Source organism: Triturus cristatus, chromosome 10 (assembly GCF_964204655.1).
Source record: "Triturus cristatus chromosome 10, aTriCri1.1, whole genome shotgun sequence".
Classification (NCBI taxonomy): Eukaryota; Metazoa; Chordata; class Amphibia; order Caudata; family Salamandridae; genus Triturus; species Triturus cristatus.
Genome location: NC_140593.1, coordinates 750,658,328 through 750,680,179, shown reverse-complemented (window position 1 = coordinate 750,680,179; position 21,852 = coordinate 750,658,328). Strand labels below are relative to the sequence as shown.

Below are 21,852 nucleotides of genomic sequence, written 5' to 3'. Positions count from 1 at the left end.
AGGCAAGTTCCAGCTAGATGTGTAAGAAAAGGCACAGAAGGCAGGAATAGTGAGATACTTTTCAGCGCTTCAGACAAAATAGCATTTTGCTGTTTGGAGAGCTACAACATCCACCCCAAAATTTGATGGGCTTCTGTAGTAAATATGTGTTGCTATTGCCTGACCTGACCCTATGGAAGTGGCAATGTGGTCAGAAAAGGTAGATGCTGGAGTTAAGTATTCAGAAATTATACACTGCACGCAACGAGAACAAAAAACCGATGAAAAGTCTCAGCACAAAAACATGTGGGGACATTACTAGCAAGGTATATAAAGGGTGTAGAGGCAAGTGAAAGCGGCATGTAAGCTAAGTTTCTTTCTTAAATGTACTGAGCTCTTTAAGTAGTATCTGTTGCTCATCACAACATAATAAAGTTCTAAACACTGGACTTAAAGACCATTAATTTGTTTGCTACCTTTGCCGTGCCACTCCTAATGCAGGGAAATAAAGTCTGCAGGAATTTTTTCTATTGAACGGATGGCACTACCAACATGAAACACTATTTGAAAGGGAAGTACTATCAATTAAAATTATTAACTTGGAATAATCTCTCTGGCACAAGATAACAAGGACATGTTAGTTACCTGCAATATGAAGTCTTCAACACTGCCATTTTGTTATTCAGAACAGCATTTTTAAAGTCTGCTCTGTTTGTTTAAAACGCATAGGTGTTCTGGAGTGGTAAACCAACTAATCTAAACTTGCATGGTAAATTGAGAAGGCTATACCGGCTGGAAAACTACTAGTGTAATTATGTAACATTTTATATTTTCCCGCATGGTAACCTTCTCAGCTCTTCCATCTAAAATAGGAACAGAAAGAAGTACGCTCAAGAAGAGACTTTAACAAGAGTACTACTTCACCACCTAAGTGGATATAAAAATCAGAAAAGGCTGCAGTATTTGTATATAAAAACTCAGATAGCTGGCACATGTATCCGGGCCAGCAGAAAGCTACCCAAATATTACACCTTGCAAGATAATCCCTGGGGTGGCTTGTCAAAGACAGTTTGTCTTTGAGTTTAAAAAAATTAACTTTAGGCAGTTTGCCCAGTGACTCTTGCTATGTAAGCCTAAAAGGTTTACCTCAAGATCATGATGTCCTCAACTCAATAGCTGCGAACACAGATCGCCGGGGTCTGCAGAGACTGGTCAGTAGGTGGAACAGGAAACTGGAAATTAAAGACGTTGAATAATCCGAAATCCATTTCCCTAGAAACCCCGAAGTCCTAATGTATTTCATTTGCTGTACCTGTGAAATCAACTGGATTTAGAAAAGCTGTCTTGCAATTAAGAAATGCTTATTCTCTTTTATCCAGGGCTGAAAAGAAGCACTTCATTCAAAACCAGCAGCTCACATCTAACTGGAGGTAAAAGTTATTGCATAATGCCTCCATACTCCGCTGCTGCAGGAATCTTGAAGAATGAAATCCGTGAGCGAACTTCACTTCACGATAAAATATAAAACTCTAGTAAAGATGAATCTTCAGGGGAACGCAGAGAAGGGCAGATTTGGTCGAAGGCAACAAAAAGTAACAACTAATTTAAACGGCTCAAAGTAAACACAGACATATAGGAGCAATAGCTAATAGTTGTGACGCTCAAAGACTGAACTTGAGTGTTGATGACAGCTGACTTTTACGATTGATTTCTTCTATTAACTACAATTGTTTTAAACTTGTACTCGAAAACTGACTCCTCTAATCGAGAAGGCCTAATTGGGAAACCATGCTGTTCAGACTCATTCTTCATAAGTTCTTAGAAAACGGGATGAATTTTGGTTAACCAGGTCTGTAATGACTGCGTAAATTGATTTTTTTGCATGGTAATGTTGATAAATTGAAATATGTATTAGAATTAAAAAGTTAACAAGAATGGGATACTATATTGCTTAATTTGAAGATGTACTTTGAGCAAAATATAGCTCGTTGTAAGGTGTGTATCTTTGCATTTCAAGAGAATGTGTTAGTCATGGGCGATTTGTTTGATATTTCGCATAGAGGCTTTCAGGAATAGGTGTTGCCATCTGAAAGGCAATCTCCAAAGCATGTTGATGAGGAGACCAGAACGCACAGAAGGGTCACCAAGCCAAACATTCACTATCACACACATCCACAGAGGAGGCCTCCCATTCACACCAAACTATTATGAGACTTTCGCACTCAGTTCTTTTCTCAGACTCAACTTCCCAGTTCCTTTCCAGTCTCACACTTCGTCTTCCACTTTATGAGGCTTTATTACTTCCATTCATCTACCCTATGTCTGTGACGTGCGATCCTATGGTTCACAAAGTGTCCCACAGGAAAATAAAAATAATCCAGAAGACTCCATGCGAGAATCTTTGGTGACGTCTATCATATTCCTCATTACCATCTCTCTGAGACTCCTCTGGCTGTGTATTCAACCCACAACTTGTTACATCTCATTTCATGAGACAAGACTTATTTATCTTCAACAGATGTGATCTCACCAACTTCGTTCTCCCTCGTAAATCAGTCGACAATCCCTCATTTTTTTGTCACCTGCAATATTGTTATGCTAATGCCGCCTCCTAGTCTGTCTCCTTAATTCGTTCTCAGTGTTGTAAGGCAACGTGTGCACAAGTGTCACATTAATCTACTTACTGTGAAGATGTTGGAGCGACGCTTGGACTGCTTGCGGATAGGTGTTGGGGTGCTAGAAGCGGCAATGGTCTCAATCCTCAGCTCTCTCTGGCTCATACTTGGAGTAGATGGAACAGAAGAGGAATAATCGCTAAAGCCACCTGTACCATTTGTGGACTGTAAGGTAAAAGACAAGAGAAAACATTTGTAATGGAATTATTAACAATATAAGGAAAAGACTCATCAAAAGCTATACAACAAGCACATTTGGATAAAAGTCCCTGACAACACGAGATATGCAATCTTCAACAACACAAGTTTGAAATTACAATCACATGATCCAAGTAACTCTGTGGAGTGACCTGCATCAGTAAATAACTTTTTTGTACCCAGCGGGCTGACTCTGTGGCTTCCTCTGACAAAAAAAGAGGTCACCTGTTACTATAGCTATCCTCATATTCATACTCACCAAACTATTTTAGTGGCCGAATTCAAACAAATTAAAAGAGTCCAGAATATAAAAAGATACTACCTTTGGCTACTTTGGTTACGTTGATTCTGATGTTTATTATGCGTTCCTTGCAGACTCCACATTTTTTAAGTAGCCTACACACGGGCCTTGACCCCAAATATAGACACCGCATCTCGCCTTGCCCCTCATCTCTCAGCATGTTCTAACCATGTAGACATCAGAAATCGGAAGAGTCGACTACTTTGAGGAGAATGACACTTCCCATCTTAAAAGCGTTGACAAAAGTCCTTCCATTTGAAGTAGTTCTATAGGTGAAAACAGCTCTCGAATATGTCAGTGAATGATCTGGAAAATAATAACCATGAGCCTTCTTTTCGTTCAGTTTGTTCGGACACTCTTCCATCATAGAAGGATGTGGCAGGAAGATGTTTTGCAATCGTAGAGGTTACTAAAAAATAGTTTTTACTTCTACATTGTGACTTTACCATTCACAATGTCCTTCGAGAACACTGTTTACAGCAAGTCCTGCAACAATACCTATAACTTCTACAGCCTGTTAAATGATCTAACTACTAAAGACAAACTCTGGAGGGCAAGCTGCTTCACACCATATTTATTTCAACGCCTCTTAGACCTGACAGCCTTAGGGTTATCTCCCCTCTCAACCTTTTGCCTTCCCCCTCTACTTTTTCTGACCTCGTTTTTGCTGGCTTTAGGTCTCTGTGCACTTTACCACTGCTAAAGCGCTTGTGCTCTCTCCCCTAAATATGGTAATTTTGGCTCATCCCCAATTGGCATATTTAATTTACTTATAAGCCCCTAGTAAAGTGCACTGCATGTGCCCAGGACCTGTAAATTAAATGCTAATACTGTGCCTGCAGCACTGATTGTGCCGCTCACTTAAGCAGTTCTCTAAGCATGGCTCAGATTTGCTACTGCAGAGCACTGTGTGTGCAGTTTACATTGCCATTTCAAATTGTCAAGATAAACCTCCTGTCAGGCTCAGACCTTCCCTTTTAATACATATAAATCACACCTAAGGCCCTGGATAACCAAGATGGCAGGGTGAAATATATTTAAAAGGTAGGGCATCTAGTTTTAAGTTTTACATGTCCTGGTATTGAAAAACATTCAAATTAGTTTTTCACTACGACCAGGCCTATCTCTCCCATAGGATAACATTGAGATAACTTTATTAAATTTTTCAAGTGTAATTCCCAATTCCGAAGAGATGGAGTTTTCAAGTTTGGTGTCTCTGGAATTACAATTTAAAATCAACGTATGGTGAAGTCGGATTTTAAATTTCAGTTCCGCAAATGCCACTTTTAGAAAATTGGCATTTTCTTACTTTAGAGCCATTTGCTGCCTGCCTCTAATACACTTCTGGGGAGCATGACAGCTGGGCTTTGTGTATTCTCCCTAGACAGCCTCACACAATGGGAGCTTAAGAGTGACATGATGGGCCATCCTGGCAGGATCGGACGGAGGAGAGGAGCTGGAACCATTCTTACTTACACCTAAATAGGCTGTGTACTGTCCTCCCACACAAATGGCTGCATACCACGCCCTGTAATGTCTCTGGAGCAAGGGAAGGAAGGGAGGACTTCTGTGCACATCAGAGCTGACGCATCATTGCTGATGCACAGATCAGGACAGGCTCATAGGCCCACTGCATGGATCGACACAGACGCAACACTTCAGCCGGCATCCTCGACGTAGATGCAGCCAGGATCAAGGCACTTTTGTTCAGCGGGCCTAACAGGGTCCCTGTATCCGGTCCGCACTCGATTGCAGTTGGCCTGAACTTTTGACTTTGTCATGGTCCGGCGCGACCAGATCTCTCACATAAGCGCTTATTGCGTCTTTTTGTTTATTCTTTAAAAATTCATATTTCATCTTCTACTAACTGGATTTTTGTTGTTTTGGTCATTTCATTAATTAAATTAAACGTTATCTTTCTAACCTGGTGTGGAATCTTTTTGTGCGGTGTTTTCACTGTTTGAAGTGTTGCACAAATGCTTTACACATTGACTCTAAGCAAATCCTGACTGCTCTGTGCCAAGCTACAAAAGGGTGAGCACACGTTAATTTAGGGTTTGCCTGCTTCTTACCCGACTAAGATTGTGGTTGCTGCTTGAAAAGTGATCATACCCCAGTCAACCCAATTTTTAACAACACCCAAATGGCACAGCCATCAGGTGAGGCAATACAAAGTCAATATTTCACAGAAATAATTAGTGCAATTTCGGAAAGCACACTCCTACAAGCAAATGGTCAGCCCTGACACTAAGGAAAGCTGGAAAGATACCTAATAAAATATCTAGGTTTTAGTTTCTGTCTAACCAGAACACAGTTAGGTTGAGCATGAAGGTCTAATGTGAGGTGGTGCCAGTGGGTGGAAGCCTGGACGGAAAAAGAGCAGCTACCTAGCTGAGCTTGTTTGATCCAAGGAACTTTAACAAGATCACCATTTTAAGGAATTCAGGTTCCTACCGGGTACATCACTGGAAATATGTCTATGGATAAAGAAAGGGCCCTCGAGTTGAAGTAACCAGTGAAACCAGTAACCAAAGTTCTTTAAATAAGTTTAGTCACCGTAAGTTACTGAAGATCTGAGAATGTGCATCTGGATGAGAGCCCAGGAAGTGCCTGGTCGCTAAATTTTCATTAAGTTATATAATAATGCACATATGGAACCATGTTGAGGAAACCGCTTCATTAATTAGAAATGTGTGACCATGGGAACCTGACAAAGATAAGAGTGATAAGTCAGTTTTAGCAGACTGGAAAGGAAAATCCAGAATCTCAAGCAAATTAAGCCCGGAACAAGTTTATATGTTTCTCATAATATCACCTACTATTCTTTAACTGCCTGCTACTATAGCAGCACCTTGAGCTCCTCTGTAAGGCATCTTCCAAGACATTTATCAAACCTCAATCTTTTTGAGTCAAACATGCAACAGCACGCTGCTGAGATTCAAACACAGGAGATTGTCTGTCTCCTGCATTATTAGGTACATCAGAAGACCCACTGCCCTGCCAAGGAAGGTCAGTCTTTCCATGTCGCTTAAGAACTGCTAAAATCATTGTGATATCAAATATCTTTCTTAAAATATATTTTTATTGGTTTTTATTCACTAGGCACATACTTTTGTAAATCATAAAGGACTAGCCAGGTACATGTGTCTTCATATTTCCTACCAGTCTCCTGTGTGCAGTACCTGTTTGCAAGTTCCACTTTCTTTAATTCTAAAATTAATTAGTGTAAGATTAAGTACCTTAAGCCATATAAACGATTATAATTGACAACAACTTTTTCCAAACATAAACAAACAATAACTAATGGTGTTATATATATATATATATATCAAATCCACCTTCCGTAGTACCAGCCGGTACCAGTAAAGACACGGACACGTATTTGCTGGTGCAAAGTAGTGCTCAGTTTATTTTCAAACCAACATTGTTCGGTTCAGTCCTATATATATATATATATATAATTTCATGTTGTAATGTGAATATCTGAATATTTCATGCTTGAATGCTCATCTTTTATCACCATTCAGCTCCGTCTTAGAAGAACATAGAACCAGAGTGCTTTCATCTGCCAACCTCAAATGCTTCCGAGGAGGACTATTCTTTTGTTGCAAAAGCAGTGACCAAATCTGCTCATTTCTCAGCAATGGGCGTTTTGTGAACTCAGTACTCTTGCGTTCTCAAGGCGGTACCCTCTACCACAGCCCATTTTTTAATTTCATTTTTCCAGCGGCTATGCGGATGGCCTTCTGGAGAACGCCAGTGTATCGCTATAGCTCTTCTCACTGATAGATAAATTCTTTATTCGGTTAAAATAAATATAACCATAAAAAATACAGAAAAATATTGTAAAATCATAGTAAAGTCATAAAAATGTGATCACTGTTCAAAATAGAAGCCACAGTACCTAATACACAGGAAATTCAAAACTTATTCAATAACTGTGCACTCCATAACTAAGTCAAAAGGGCAAGGAATGTCCAGCGGGCCTCCATGTACCCAAATTCCATCAAAGGGGAAAAGAAAAAGGATGAAGTGTATGGTCAGGATGCGATAAACAGTGACACACTGCCCATCACCCCCAAAGTAATCTAAAGCCCAGAAACAGTATGAGATACACCAAATACAACAGCAAATTAGGGGCAGGGCCTTCAGATTTTGACATTGATTAGAAAATAGCCCCCCAACATGAGGAGAAACAATGCTGGTCTTAATTGCTTAAAATCTGCCACTCCAAGGATAGGCACCGAATCTTTTTTCCAAGGCACGGTGTATAAAGTGCAAAACATTACAGCATGTGTAATGGTCTGAGCCGAGATTTTGTCACACTCGCATGGTCCTAAAGAGCCTTCGACAGCCCAAGCTTTGGGAAAGCTGATTGAAGAAAGAAAAGAATTCATCTGAACCTGGATAAAAGTGGGCGTGATAAACATTATTAACCCACGTCAGATATGGCTCAATGGAATTAATAGTCTTTATCAAGCATTGAGCAACTGGTTTCTGCATATCAATCCCATCGCTGGATACAGGAAGGCGTGATAAAAAATTCTGTTTAACCCACAAAGAATCAGCCATGACAATTTCATCGGGCGCATGAATAAGCTAGAGCGACCAACAGCAGTAAGTTCAGACTTCATATATCTCAGCCAGGGAATCGCTTTCAAATTGCCCAGAGATAGACAATCCCTGATTATCAACCTATTAAGAGTTGTCTCAATCTTATGCCAGATCGAAATCCAGCCTAGTAGTGGCCTGAGTTTGATGGTATCTGAGATATAGTTAAGACCTAATTACTCATACACGGAAAATGTTGAGGAACTTTGCGGGACCACCAGCAACTGCCTGACAAACTTATTTTCCTTCAGCTGGATGGGGCTGCAATCCCGGTACCCCTAAAAAACACTGCCATAACATGTTGCAAAGACACATAAAATAAAATATAGATCAGAGCTTTTTTGGGTTGCCTTGAGCTGAAATCCAGAATCGACCCACATAATCTTGCTCATAAGAGTCTCTTTGAGAGAAAAGAGGGGCCCCAGGAGGTCCTGCCTTCAAACAAAATGCCAGAATAGGTAAAGGAGAGCACTTGGGCAATCTTCGATTTAATACAAAAATTACTTTTGGTTTTGGCAGATTTGTTTTTTTTTTTTTTACTTTATTTTTCACTTTCATCCATAAACAAAAGAAAGAACAATTGGCAGTTTTAAATCAAGCTACACATCTCCATTATCATAATGATGAATACAAATATGGAAATCAGAAGTGCATGACATCGTAAAATACTTTAGCATCAGATTTGTGTGCCTCTTACCCCTTCCCCCTGACTTTTCCTGCAGAATATCCGCTTCTCAATTAGTATTGCCCGTCTAGTCCAGGTTGTTGCAATGTTTCCCCCAATGTACCCTCTCGGCCATATCTTTGGTGTTCTTGCCCGCTCCTAGGTACGATTCTGTATCCGAATCTTCGTCGGAGGGAGATGCATAGAGACTGTCGCCAGGTGCTTATGGCGTGCTCTAGTTTGTTGTCCCTCCTACTTAGCGGTATGTGTGCTTCCTCCGCTAGAGCCCACTCTGCTACATCTTTATGCCACACTTCAAGTGCTGGGGAATGTGTAGAATGCCATGTGATGGCTACTCTGCGTCAGGCCAAGACCATCGGCAACTGACCACATTTTTAAGTTGTCTTACGTTTCCGTGGTAGCTTGATCAGCCCCAATAGGCAACACTGGGGGTTCAATTCGATATGTGAGTTGCCGGTTTCAGTTCCTCGACTATAGAGTGCCAAAAGGAGTGAACTGCGCAGCAGTTCCATGCCAGGTGCAGAAAGTAGCTCCCTCTGAATTCCACCATGGGCATGTATCCGGGCGAGCCGGATCTGTCTTATGAAGGTCTACTGGAGTTAAATAAGTTCTCTGTAAATAGTTGCAGTGAATGAGTCTAAAATAAGCATTACTATAGACAGTGTGTGTTAACTCGCAGGCTCGTTTCCAGTCGTTATCTTCTATCGGGGCTTCTAGGTTTCGATTCCAGGCTGTCAGGGCTTGTAGAGGAGCTTCTTTTGTGTCTGAGCGCATAGCTTTGTATAATAGTGTGATTAAGTGTCTGCTCGTGCCGCATGTGAGGAGGATCTCAAGCTTGTAGTAGGGCGGTGGGGCTGCTGGATAAGTTGGCCATATGTGCTTAGCCACCTCTGCCAGTCCTGCATGTTGCAAGAAAATTACCCTGACTTAAGTTTAAGTCTGTTTGCGTGGAATCAAAAGAAATTGAAATTTTTGCCTGGGTAGAGTGCTCAAGTCGGGGCAGGCATTAATCGCGGGGAGAGGGGGTGGGGGTGTTGCACGGGGGTGGGTACATTCAAAAATACATTTTTAAAAACGTACCAGTCTGCCAGCCAGGTCACGCGTTTTCTTGTCTTCTGCTCTCCTGAACAAGAAGCAGGAGGCCTCCCACCCCTAAGCCAATCACAACGCTGCAATGGCAGCGTTGTGATTGGTGGGGACGCCAGGGGCTTACGGGGAGGCCATTTTCTCCATTGCAGCCCCAGAGGACCGACCAAACCAGTCATGCGTACTTAGGAGTGGGCACACCACTCCTCCCCTTCACAGCCCTCCCAGAGCAGTCCCTCCAACCCACCCACCCGCAACCAAAACCTTATGCTTTCTCGCAGTGCGAGAAGCAGAAACATAAAATGGTAGTTATTACCCTTTTATGTTTCTGCTTCTCGCACTGCAAGAAAGAAGTGGGACGACGCCCCTCTGCCCTAGTGGAGGAGCCGCCCCTGGAGCAGGGGTGTGGAATTTCATAAAATATCTACTTGTCCATGGGGCAGGTGGGTTCTTAAATCTACTTGTCCTGTAACAAAATCCACTTGCCCCTTTGGTGCCATTTAATGCAGCGACAAATTATGGCAGCAATCTCATTACATGAGAGCTCAGATATAGCGTCTCTGATTATGTCAGGGCACATACCATAGTAGTGTTTGAGTACTTGTAATCCCCTTATGATACCATGTTTCCGCAGATCCACATACTGGGGCTGAAGGTAGTGGTAAGCAATAGTTCCAGGGTTAGAATGCCATTTTGAGTCTGTGCAAACCCACTAAATTGCATGTTTTAAGGTTTTTCAACAACTCTTCTCTAATCTTTTACTATACTGAGAAATGTAAGAAATGTACTCCTGACAATGGCAGATGTAAACTTTCTTCCAGAGCTGGGGAAAAAAGTGGTTGGAGGGAAAGTGAACCTGCAAACACACAGATTTTCACATGAGCAAATCTACACATGCCTATTTTCTCATGCTAAAATGCAGTTCATAAATATAGTACTATTTCTTGTCCTACTTCTGTAAATTCTTGGGAATTCTTGAAAGCCATATAGCTGCACTTAATGCAAGGACATGTATCATGGGTGCACTTTTGAAACTTTCTTCAATAATTGGGCCCCTAATTTGGTCTGGCGTTGACCGTGACCTTTTACGTTTATTAAAATTCTCTCTCTCTCTCTATCGGCTGGCTTCACTGTGAGTGACAGCATTCTCCTCTTTCACAAGGAGCATATGGGCACACAAAGTAGTTTTGTTCAGTGCCAGTAACTACTGTGGCAATGTGTGCTTTTTGAGACCAAAAAAAACAATTTTTGCTTTTGCCAATGTTTGTTATGATGGGGAGGGCCCGTTAGTTCCCACACCAATAAGCTTTCACAAAAACCATGCCAAAACAAGTCACACGTTGAAAAACTAAAAAGCTGACCACCAATTTCAGACCTACTGGCTTTGCCAATGTTTGTTTATTTTTGTTTCCGATAATCTTATTGAAACTGGTAACACTGAGTTTCCCTTACAAATATTTTTGGGAAATACTAGCATGCATCAACACATGTTACTTAATGATGCTGCAAAGAAATGATACCTGAAATTTTACAGTAGTTTAGCAAAATGTTTTGTTTCCTGCTTTCATGTTTTTTATGAACATTTTATTTTGAAAGCAAAGAATCATTAATCTTTCTTTCAATCTTCTGCAAATATTTTCATCAAATCAGAGAGCATTCTAGGAGCATTATACAAAAAGCCTCATATTGCTAAACTTTGAAAACGTTTGTACATATTTTTATACTGGACCCACTGTCAGTAATGCAGTCGGAGCCTACAACATTTACTTAGAGAGCTCACACTAATAATAAAGGCTTTCAATTAAGAACCATCAATACAAGTTTGAAAAGCATTAACATATGAGCAAAAATATTACCTTAACTTCAGACTCTGCCCTTCCCTGATTCATAATGTGGTACTGCAAACTGGCAGCCAAAGGGTTTGTGCTGCAGGGGGTTGGGCCTACTTCTCCCAAGGGCAAAATACGCATGAAAACTTGTTGCCCTTGACCTTAAACAATATGTCCTGGGCTTCGGGCTATAGGAATTCCACATCCCTGCTGGAGTGCCCCCCATTGATTGCAGCCACCAACCCTCCATTCCCAAAACGACATATTGAGTGACATCTGTCTGACTGCCTTAAGAATCCATACTGGGAGTTCTTTATGGAACGGAGAGCGGCCGTGGACTGCCACTATGAATCGGTGCCAGGCTGAGGTCTGTCTCACTACATAAGGGGTATCCTCTGGGGTATGCCTACCTTCCATTAATAACTCAGGGAGACCACTCGCCACTGCCCTCCAGTAAACCGGTTCCCCAATTGGTGGCCTTATCAAGCCATATGACTGTGTGTTGAAGTTGAGCTGCGTAGTAATAGAGGTCCTGACGAAGAACCGTCAGACCACCCCCCCATCGTATGACCGATTTAATGTAGTTAACACCACTCTGCTGCGGGTGCCTGCACATAATAATGAGTTGAGGAGGGAGTTTAACTGATGAAATAGAGAGGCAGGTATGGGGCATATCTTATTTTTCAGTGTGTATAAACATCTCAGCAGGAGAACTATTTTCAAGATGGCTAGCCTGCCCATCAGGGACAGGGGGAGCGTGTTCCAAAAAGAGATTGTGCGCATATTGTTGCCCTCAAAAAGATCTGACATACTTTGGTATACCTTTGCTATTCAATGATGAGCTTCAAGATGGCGCCTGTGCAGTAGCTCTCCTACGGAGCTCCGCCACGCAGAATTTCAAACAGATGGATCCCAGGGATCTGGCTGTCTCGGTGCCCCTTGTTTGGCCTTGGGAAGTATCCAGCCGCCTGGGGTGCCAGTTTGGGGCGACGGCGATCAGCGGAGGACGTCCTGGTGACCATCCGAGGGCCGGACAGAATCACAGCAAGATGCAAGGGAGAGGCCGCGCTGTAGGGTGGCGCTGAGGCCGAACAAGTGGAGTGACTGGTCGGAGGTCCGGGAGCAGGGGTCCGAGCCCGCCCAGAAGTGTTTCAACCAGATGATTGGTGCGAGGCTGGATATAACGCTACAGGAGCGGCGGTGACTGCTCCAACGTCCGTCTAGATCCAGACCGAGGGAAGCGGAACTGGGGGCGGTCCTCATTGCAGCCGAGTGGTATATATGCAAGATTTGCAGCCGCAAGGAAGAATGCCGGGAGAAACCAGGCAGTGCAGTGGAAGAGCCGGCGGGCTACTTTGTAGAAGAGGGGGCCGGGATGGAGTGGACGATGGACGAGTGATCCCGTAATTACTCGCTCTCTCATCTGCGGTCTTTCCACTAGAGAGGTGAGAGCGGCTCAGACTCTTGGACGCCAAGTGGGAACTTATGCCGGGGGCTTCAGAGCTGGGGGGAGGCATGAGTCGCGTAGCCAAACGGCTCACAGCTGTGTGACTGTGGGGAGACGCGGCTGCGCTGCCGGCCTGGTTCGGGGCTGCTGTACTGGGGGACTGCAGAGGCAATGAGGTCCTGAGAGCTTCTGGGGCTGCACCATATCCCCATCGCCCCTACTGCAGGAATCCAGGGAGAATACTGATTAAGACACTACAGGTCACATACTGGGTGATGTCGCCTATCTTCAAAATGCCACCGGTCAGGCGATTTCAGGTCTACGCCCTGTGTGGTCCCCAAAGGTGAGCAAAGGGGCCAGCTGGACATCAGACATTGTTTTGTTCTTCATCTTGTTTTTCTATGTTTATTGAATGCACTAGCAACGGATCTACTGTAATGTAACTAATTGATGTAACACTGTAACACGTCTTAATTCTGATGTAAAGCCTGCTGATACCTCCAGGTCTAGCCTGGATTTCCTCGTCTCCTCGCTGTGTCTCCTACCCCCTCCCCCACCTCTTCCCTCTCATTCTTTGCTTGCCTCCCCTATTCCTATCCTCTCGCCCCTGAATCTCTTTCCCCTGCCTGCTTTGTTTATCCTTGTGCCTATGGTCCGCTCAATCTCCCTCCCGTCGCCCTTTTACATTATCCCCTTACCCTTCTACACGCCTTGAACCAATGGATGTAACTCGAGTCTCAGAGACCCTTCTGAGAGGGTCCACAGTGACAAGGGAGTCTCACATAGTGGAGGTCTGGGATTGATACCCTTACCAATGGGAACGTCTACTACCCTGCCGGAAGTCGGACACTGTTTTTCACGCTGGGTTTTCTACCCCCTCCCCCTCCTCCTCCCTCCTTCATTCTTCTAAGTGAGCCCATGACCAAAGCACTCCTCTCCCCTTGTTGGAGAGGGATCCAGCATCTATGCCCTGGAGTCTCAGCGACCCCGCTGAGAGAGTCCACCACGACCAGGGAATCACACAAAATGGAAGACTGGGAATGATCCCTTTACCGCAGGGAGCCGTCTCCCACCCAGCCGGACATCATACACAATTACTTCCTCGTCTCCTCGCTGTGTCTCCTACCCCCCACCTCTTCCCTCCTTCATTCTTTGCCTGCCTCCCCCATTCCTTTCCTCTCTCCCCTAAATCTCTCTCCCCCTGCCTGCTTTGTTTTTCCTTGTGACAATTCTCCGCTTAATCTCCCTCCCCGTCGCCCTTTTACATTACCCCCTTACCCTCTACACGCCTTGAACCAACGGATGTAACTTGTAATTGATGTACCTTCTGTAGCAATGTGTAACTTGTAACCTATGTAACTCTCCCCATGTAAAGCGCTCGGATACCTCTGGGTCTAGCCAGCGCTATATAAAACTCAAGTAAATAAATAAAAAAATACCTGTATGCCCAGATATTTGAACATGCGGTGTTGCCAGGTCAATGTGCCTCCCTTATCCTCAGTTCAGGGTTGAGAGTATTCGGGTGGAAGGGGAAAACACAAGATTTTGTCCAATTGACCCTCAGTCCTGATATGTCTGCAAATTGCATCAGAGTAACACTGGTCTCCACCTCAGTCATGTCATAATTTAATGCTAAAGAGATTAAAATACAAAACCTCCCTTTGGCTCGCCTTGAGGGAGAAGGTGTCGCTGGCTGGAAAAAAAATGGCAAATCCATGAAAGAGATGGTTTTAAAAGACCAAATTTCCTTAAGGGCCAATATATGAAAGGATTTAATAAAACTAGCCAATTTGGATTCTTGATCATAGCTTCCAACCCTACTATGTTCCATGATAAAAACCTAAGCAGGTCATTAGTGTGGGGAACTCTGAGATGACTCTCAGCTTTCTCGCCCATCTTTATTGAGTCATCCCTAAGCTTAGAGGGGAGGTAGTCAATCTAACCCCTCAGGAAAATCAAGGATCTCAAACCAGAAGAGGTCAAAGGGACAATGTTCTCCCTGAGCGACTTACTATGAGATACTTGAAGATCTTGAGACACTAGGGGATGATGGGGGCAACTTACCACAGGAGGTAAAAAACAGGGACTGCTCCCTGGTGGACTTAATGTTTGTAGCTTGGGGATCTAGGAACTCCCGGGATGATGGCAGCCATTCGCCTGAAGACCAATCCCCGAATTTTAGAAAAACCTCAACGGGTGCAACCCAATACATGATTCTGCTATACCTTGGGAAGAAGCTAAGATTCTGCCTACAGCCAACCTGAAATTCATTACAATACAATCATCATTAAACAACTTGGGTTCGCGACCAACCCACCCCACTCTTCGGACCATAATTATCGGAGTGTGGATTCTTGCATCAGCCCCTGCTCTCGTAGAAATACAATTAACTACTTTGTATTTAAGCTGCAGGAACCCCTCATGAATGTTTGATTTGAGTCGGGGCACATCCACTAAAATCACCACATAGGGTTTACAATCGGGCAGAAGATATAGCATGTCACCCCTGGGGGAAATCCCCTAGGAGCTCATTCCCAGATGAGGGATCGATATGGGCCCTAGTTTGAGTGGGCAAGATCAAATGCCTTGATATCAAAGGGTGAGGAAGGAGAGATCTATGAGGATTGCCAGTATTGGGATTATCAAAACTGGTGTTTATAGCCATTTGGGTACTCCTTGTCTTATAGATCGGAGAGTAGAGGCAGGACAAATGAGGATTGTCTGTGTGGGCATGGGGCAATATGAATAGGAGACATCATGTATTAAAGCCCCATAGCCCGCTTCGTGTGAGAGGGCTGTGTATTAACACAGGTGTGATTAATACAAGACTCTCTAACCAAAAGCTTTTCCATTAGGCCATTTTTGATTGCAATAAGATCCAACTCTGTTGTATTTAAAGAAAGGACAACATCTTAAACTGTCTTAAGTTTGGTTCTAAGATGCACAGCCATACTCTGGATATCATCCAATCAATGTAAGCAGCAACAGAATCCAAACCAACTTTCAGCCGGGCCTTGCATCGGTTAGTACAGTTGCACAATTAGTTAAAGGAAAGGGGATAACCTGGGAGTCATGGTTGCACATGTGTAAAATAGGTGCAATAGCTGTGTCCGAGGGCCTCAGCTTCTTCTCCAAGTTGATATCAGCAATGGAGAGGTCTTTATCACATGGGCAGACACACAATGAATTGCCCTTCCCTTGTAAAACAGTACAACAGTATCCAAACCAACTTTCAGCCGGGCCTTGCATCGGTTAGTACAGTTGCACAATTAGTTAAAGGAAAGGGGATAACCTAGGAGATGGTTCCACATGTGTAAAATAGGTGCAATAGCTGTGTCCAAGGGCCTCAGCTTCTTCTCCAAGTTAGTATCAGCAATGAAAAGGTCTTTATCACATGAGCAGACACACAATGAATTGCCCTTCCCCTTGTAAAACTGAGCAATCTTTGTTGTCACTCTCCTGGGTACAGGTGTGGCAATGAGGGATCTCCCACTACTAAGCATGTCCTAAACCTCGACGATCAGTTCATCTATTAATTTAAGGCACAGTTCTCTGCAGCATGATGTCTCTCTGATTTTGGTTCCTGCTCAACAACCAGAGAAGTATTGGTCGCTTTCCTTTTGCCCATGATATGTGAGAGAGGCGCAGGTAATAAGAGGGACAAATAGTGTCACAAGACACCAATCAGTCAATTAGACAAGCCGGGGTTACAGGAGATGAAAACTGACCATAAACAGAGAGACAGTGCCACGTAAATAGGCTTACCAGTCAATGTCCGGCCAATGTAACATGCAGAGCCAAGGGAGTTAGCCCTGCACTGCTTGGCACTGATGGGTGCAGGACGGGGCCGCCCAGGCACAGGCCGTGCCGCGGGTAATGGGGCTGCACCACAAAGTGCTGTGCAGTGTACGCCTCTTCTTTGCTGGTGTAGTCTCTCCTGGTGTGAATCACGCTGTAACTTAGAGTCCCTAAAAGCACACTGACCCAGCATCCAGTGCCACGGGTAATGGGGCTGCGGTATATATCACTGTGTAGAGCCCGCCCCCTCGTTGCAGGTGAAGCGTCTGCTGGCGCAAAGCACAGTGAGACCTGGTGTCCCAAAACCACATTGACTCGCATCTCACCAATACAAGTGCAAGATTCAAGAAGTTGTTGCCAAACCAAATTGGTTTTTGGCATACATACTTTGAGAGTTAACAAATTACCTCTGTGCAGCAGTTTATCTCGATCTTCTGTGACCATTGTCCAAAACTCATTGATAGTCAGACAAGACCAGGTGATATGTATGAAGTCTGCATCAAGTAGTTGGCACCTAGGGTATTTCTTATCAGCTGTGCTAGCTACGATATTCAATCTGTGGGGTATGAGGTACATATTGTGTCAATAATTAAACTGGGTGAACTTAAATCTGGAGTTTAATATCCTGTGAATGTGTACCAAAACCTGGTCCCACTCCTTATCAATAAGCTGTCTGCCCAATATACTCCCACGTGTGTTGCGAAGTGCGCACAGCCCATCAACAGGATTTTAGAGGCCCTATATATCCAGGATATAAGTCGGAGACCAGTTCCAGATGTAAGACATACTTGAAATACATCATGAGTCTGTGGTTCCTTCTGAGTGTATCGCCACAATTGTCTTGTTGCTCTTGCCAGAAGCCCATAAACTAAAAATTGGGGGGACGGCAGGTCTTCTATCATTGAGTCCAAGCTTCTGAACCTCCCTTCCGTGTAACAATCCCCTAATGTGCTACACCCGCTGTGGGCCACTCCTCTAACTTTCGCTTTGTTAAGAACGTTCCTCTAGCAAAGAAATCCAGGAAATCCCACCAGTGGTAGCGCTAGTACAATGGATTCTGCTTGTTTTTTTTAATGATCAATTTTTAGCATCATAATGCTATTTTCAGATATCTCGAACATGAAACACTTCGCAGGACCACTCCTACCGTCAGTGCCACTAGAGCTCTCTTTCGCAGAGGCCCTCCTACATCTCCTAAGTCCTCTAAATTGTCTCCTGCCAGTCATTTAGCTACAACAGAGGCAGGTTTAGGTAAGCCCGGTGGGGCGGGGGGTGGGGGGGGGAGGGATGTCGACAGACGACGGAATAGGGAAAATTAAAAAAATACATTCTATTCGGTTGTCTGTCGACATCCCCCCCACCCCACTGCCCCACTGCGCTTACCTGCACTGACCGCTGCTGTTTAGCTATCCACTGACTCTGTGGAGCTAGGTAGTATTTTATATAATCTAGGACCACTCAGATCTTTAAAATAGATCGCAGCTATCCATGAAGCAGGTATTTAGCAAAGGAGCAATATAGACCATTCACTGTTCTGGGGGTCAGTTCCAAGCCACATTGGCTCTTTCGATTATCAGCTCAGAATCGGTGGTGTCTGTTGCCGATATTACGAAGCCATAGCAACCACAGATGCTCTTTCTATTTCCACCTGCATTCTAGTTGGGTGTCTATTCAGGGGAGGCGGTCTTCCCGTCAAACAAGAGGAAATGGCCATCCAGCATCACTCTTAGGCGCACTAGAAAGAACAGCATGTCTGAGGCCTGCTTATCCCATGCTCTTTTTGACTTTTAGAAAAGATATCCTTTAATGTTTCAGCCATTGTTTAGTAAACTACTAATCTGTTTTCAATTTGAAAGTGCCCCATCAATTGAGCTCTTTTAAGTATGAGTTCACGATATTGGGAATGCAGCAGATGGACTACCACCAGTCTGGGTTACGCTCCCTGTGGTATGTGCCTTCCCACTAGCCTATGTGCTCTCTCCGGCTCTAAAACTGTGACAAACCCCTTGGAGACAACTCTGTGCGTTGCCATATTTTGAGATATGCAACCATGTCTGTCCCTTTGGACTCCTTAGGCGGCCCCACTATTCGTAAATTGGTTTACCTAGTGCGGCCCTCTACATCTTCAGCTCCCTGGTTCAGCAGTTTTACAATACTAGTGAAGTCTGTTATGTGCTTCTGAAGTTTATCCATTGAAGAGCATGGTTCCCCCACCACGCTCTTCTTGCAATAGATCAGATCAGCCAGTTTCCGATCATCATCATGACTACAGTCGTCAGATTTATATACATCTTGGCAGATAAAACTTGGTCCAGTTTATTACCAGGGAGTTTACCTGATTTCCCCGGGTCATTGGTGTAGGTGGAGTCGCCATATTCCACCAACTGTTGTGGTGTTTCATCAGAGCCAGCCACATTCCACCCGACCCGGAGTATCTTTCATGGATTTATGTCTCCCCTGTGCAGAAAGTTAACATCCACCTCAGAGAAAAGCTGCAGATGTCACACCCAACCGTCAGAAGCAGGCCCAGACAGTAGGCACACAGAATGTTGGGCGCCCATGTGCCTTTAGAGTTTTGCAGTGGGTTTGTATGTTTCCCTCACAGTAGCTGGTCATTTAGACCCTTAGGCACCAATAGTCAGATGATAAGTGCATCACAGCAAGGTAGCCACCCAGGGGTGGGAAAATAGGTAAAGACCACAGTCAACAATGCCACTTGTTCCAACTGCAAGGTTGTGTGATAATATCTGTAGGAGAGTAGGATCTGCACTTATGTTGCCCCCACTTTTTTTCTGATGTTTACACTGGTTTCTGGCTATAGTCTGGCTGGGTCCCTGCTAATCAGGGCCCCAGCCTCTCTGTTCTCTCTAAACAACTTGGAGTGCATATTAGATGCACTAGTGATTGGATACTGTGGTACCTTATGAGCCCCTAGTATATGGTACCTTAGGCACCAAGGACATAGGTACTTCACAGGCCTACCAGGGGCGGCAGCATGTATTATGCCACCCCTGGGAAGCAGACTAAATCTGACACCACAGGCCTGCTACTGCAGCCAGGGTGAGGCAGTGTTAGCAATCAGTCACCCCTAAGGCAGGCCCTATCAATCCTGAGGGCAGGGTGCTTGGTTTCCATGTGAGGGGGTGCCTCTGCCTGAGCAGGGCCCCTCTGCAGCCCTCAGAGTCTATTCTCTGTAGCTGTTTGTGGATGCCGTTAAACCATATACTCTTAAGTGCATTATAACCTAGCGGTAAATCTTAACTTTGGGATGGCTGCATCAAAACATGTCGTGTTTGGTGTCAAACGCTTTGGAATCATACCCCCACACCAGTAACTGTGAAGGTAGGGGAGGGACTAGCTCTATGACCACTCCTCTAGGAGGGTCAGGGGAGGGGGTGGTTACACCCACTTCCCTTTGTCCAGTTTCACGCCAGAGCAGGGACAGGTAGCCTCTGAATCGGTTTGAGCTGGCATATGCACAGAGGAACCTACTGCTCCCCCAGTGCAGGACTTCAAAGCACTCTAGGAGTGCACCCACCCAGGCCCAATACACTAAATCCTGTCTGGAAGGTGGTGACACCTCCCAGTGACAGGATGCCTTTTGTTGGGCTTCCTCCACTGCGAGTTTCAGTCAGCAGCAGGAGGGCAGCCCAGTGTCTGTGCTGGTGGCATCCATTTTGTGATGCCAGGGCTCTATAGGATTTCTATCGTTTTACATGTCGTCCCCTCTAGAAGGGTGGGATCATGCTCCCACATCATGGACTGATGTGGGGGTATGATTCCAAGTTGTTTGACACCTAACACGACATGTTTTGATGCAGTCAATCAAGAGTTGTTACCCCCTCACATTGTAAACCACGCACCCTGCCCTCAGGATTGATAGGGCCTGCCATGGGGTGGCTCATAGGTTTATATGTGTGTGTATGGTGAGATATAGAAACCTATATCTCAGGGAGGAGTGCTGACACTACCACACACAGACTGCAGTAGCAGGCCTGTGGTGTCAGATTGAGAATGCTTCCCAGGGGTGGCATAAGACATGCTTCAGCCCCTGGTAGGCCTGTGAAGTACCTATGCCCTAAGGTACCATATACTAGGGGCTCATAGGGTACCACAGTATCCAATCACTAGTGCATCTAATATGCACACCAAGTCGTTTAGAGAGAACAGAGAGACTGGGGCCCTGATTAGCTGGGACCCAGCCAGACTATAGAACGGTGATGGATCAAACCCAGATCTGTTGACTGGGTGTGAGTGTTTGATTGGTTCTGATGCTCCGTCCATCACCACCCCCTTTTGTACCGCTTTGTTCGCCATAAGCTGGCAGGGTATGCTCAGACGTGAGTCCCTTGCTCACTTTGCCACTGGATTCAAGCAAGCCTGGCTGAAGACGGCTGAAATGCCAGAAACCGGTCCTAGGAAGCTTGTTTCCGGTCCAGGGAAGGTATGGCTTGGCAGTTCGGGCTGGACTGTTCCCATGAGGCACAGGGTCAGACTGATTTGCATATGGCCATGTCTGAACTGGGGTGGCAGAGTGGGCTAAAGAACGGTGATGGATCAAACCCAGATCTGTTGACTGGGTGTGAGTGTTTGATTGGTTCTGATGCTCCGTCCATCACCACTCCCTTTTTTGCCCAGCCAGACTATAGCCAGAAACCAGTGTATACATCAGAAAAAAAAGTGGGGGCAACATAAGTGCAGATCCTACTCTCCTACACTCGTCCATAAGGGGACGTCCGATATCAGATTCCCATCTTTGACGTGCCCCGCTATCCCGTCCCGGCCGGAGTGCCATACATGTCTTGTGACCAAATGTGCCCCGCAGTGTCAGCTATAAGGAGGGTGAGCGGGGGTAAGCCATAATGAGGGGCAGGGTAAGTAGCGAAGGTAGCGCACAGCGTCCAGTGGAGCCAAGCCACATTAAGAGTATCCACACCGGTGAGCCCAGGAAGCTGTGTCAAATCAGACAGCTTACGTGTCCGACCGTCCGGGAATAAGGAACCAAAGGTGTCGAGCCCCAGTTTGGCCAAGGTCACAAGCACCCCTATATCAGTTGTTAACGGCAAAAAGGGGTTATTGGCAAGCGGAAGTGCAGGTGAGTAAAGGGGACCGGACCCGTATAGTCTATTCAGCTTACGCCAAGCCCAACACGTTGTGGCTAGGGGCTGAATGTCATGGGCATCGAGGGGATTCCCTTTGGGAGTAGGGATGCTAAAGGCGTTGGGGCAGCCAGCTCCTTGTCC

General features: G+C 44.9%; 1 protein-coding gene across 2 annotated transcripts in view; it reads right to left on the bottom strand.

Moving 5' to 3' along the window:
• AGAP3 (ArfGAP with GTPase domain, ankyrin repeat and PH domain 3) overlaps positions 1-21,852 on the bottom strand; it is a 1,862,985-nt gene that overhangs the window by 1,259,040 nt on the left and 582,093 nt on the right. For both annotated transcript variants that reach the window (XM_085628261.1, XM_085628260.1), the window contains exon 8: positions 2,664-2,819. In XM_085628261.1, the coding sequence (XP_085484387.1) occupies positions 2,664-2,819 (156 nt within the window). The remainder of the gene's footprint in view (positions 1-2,663; positions 2,820-21,852) is intronic.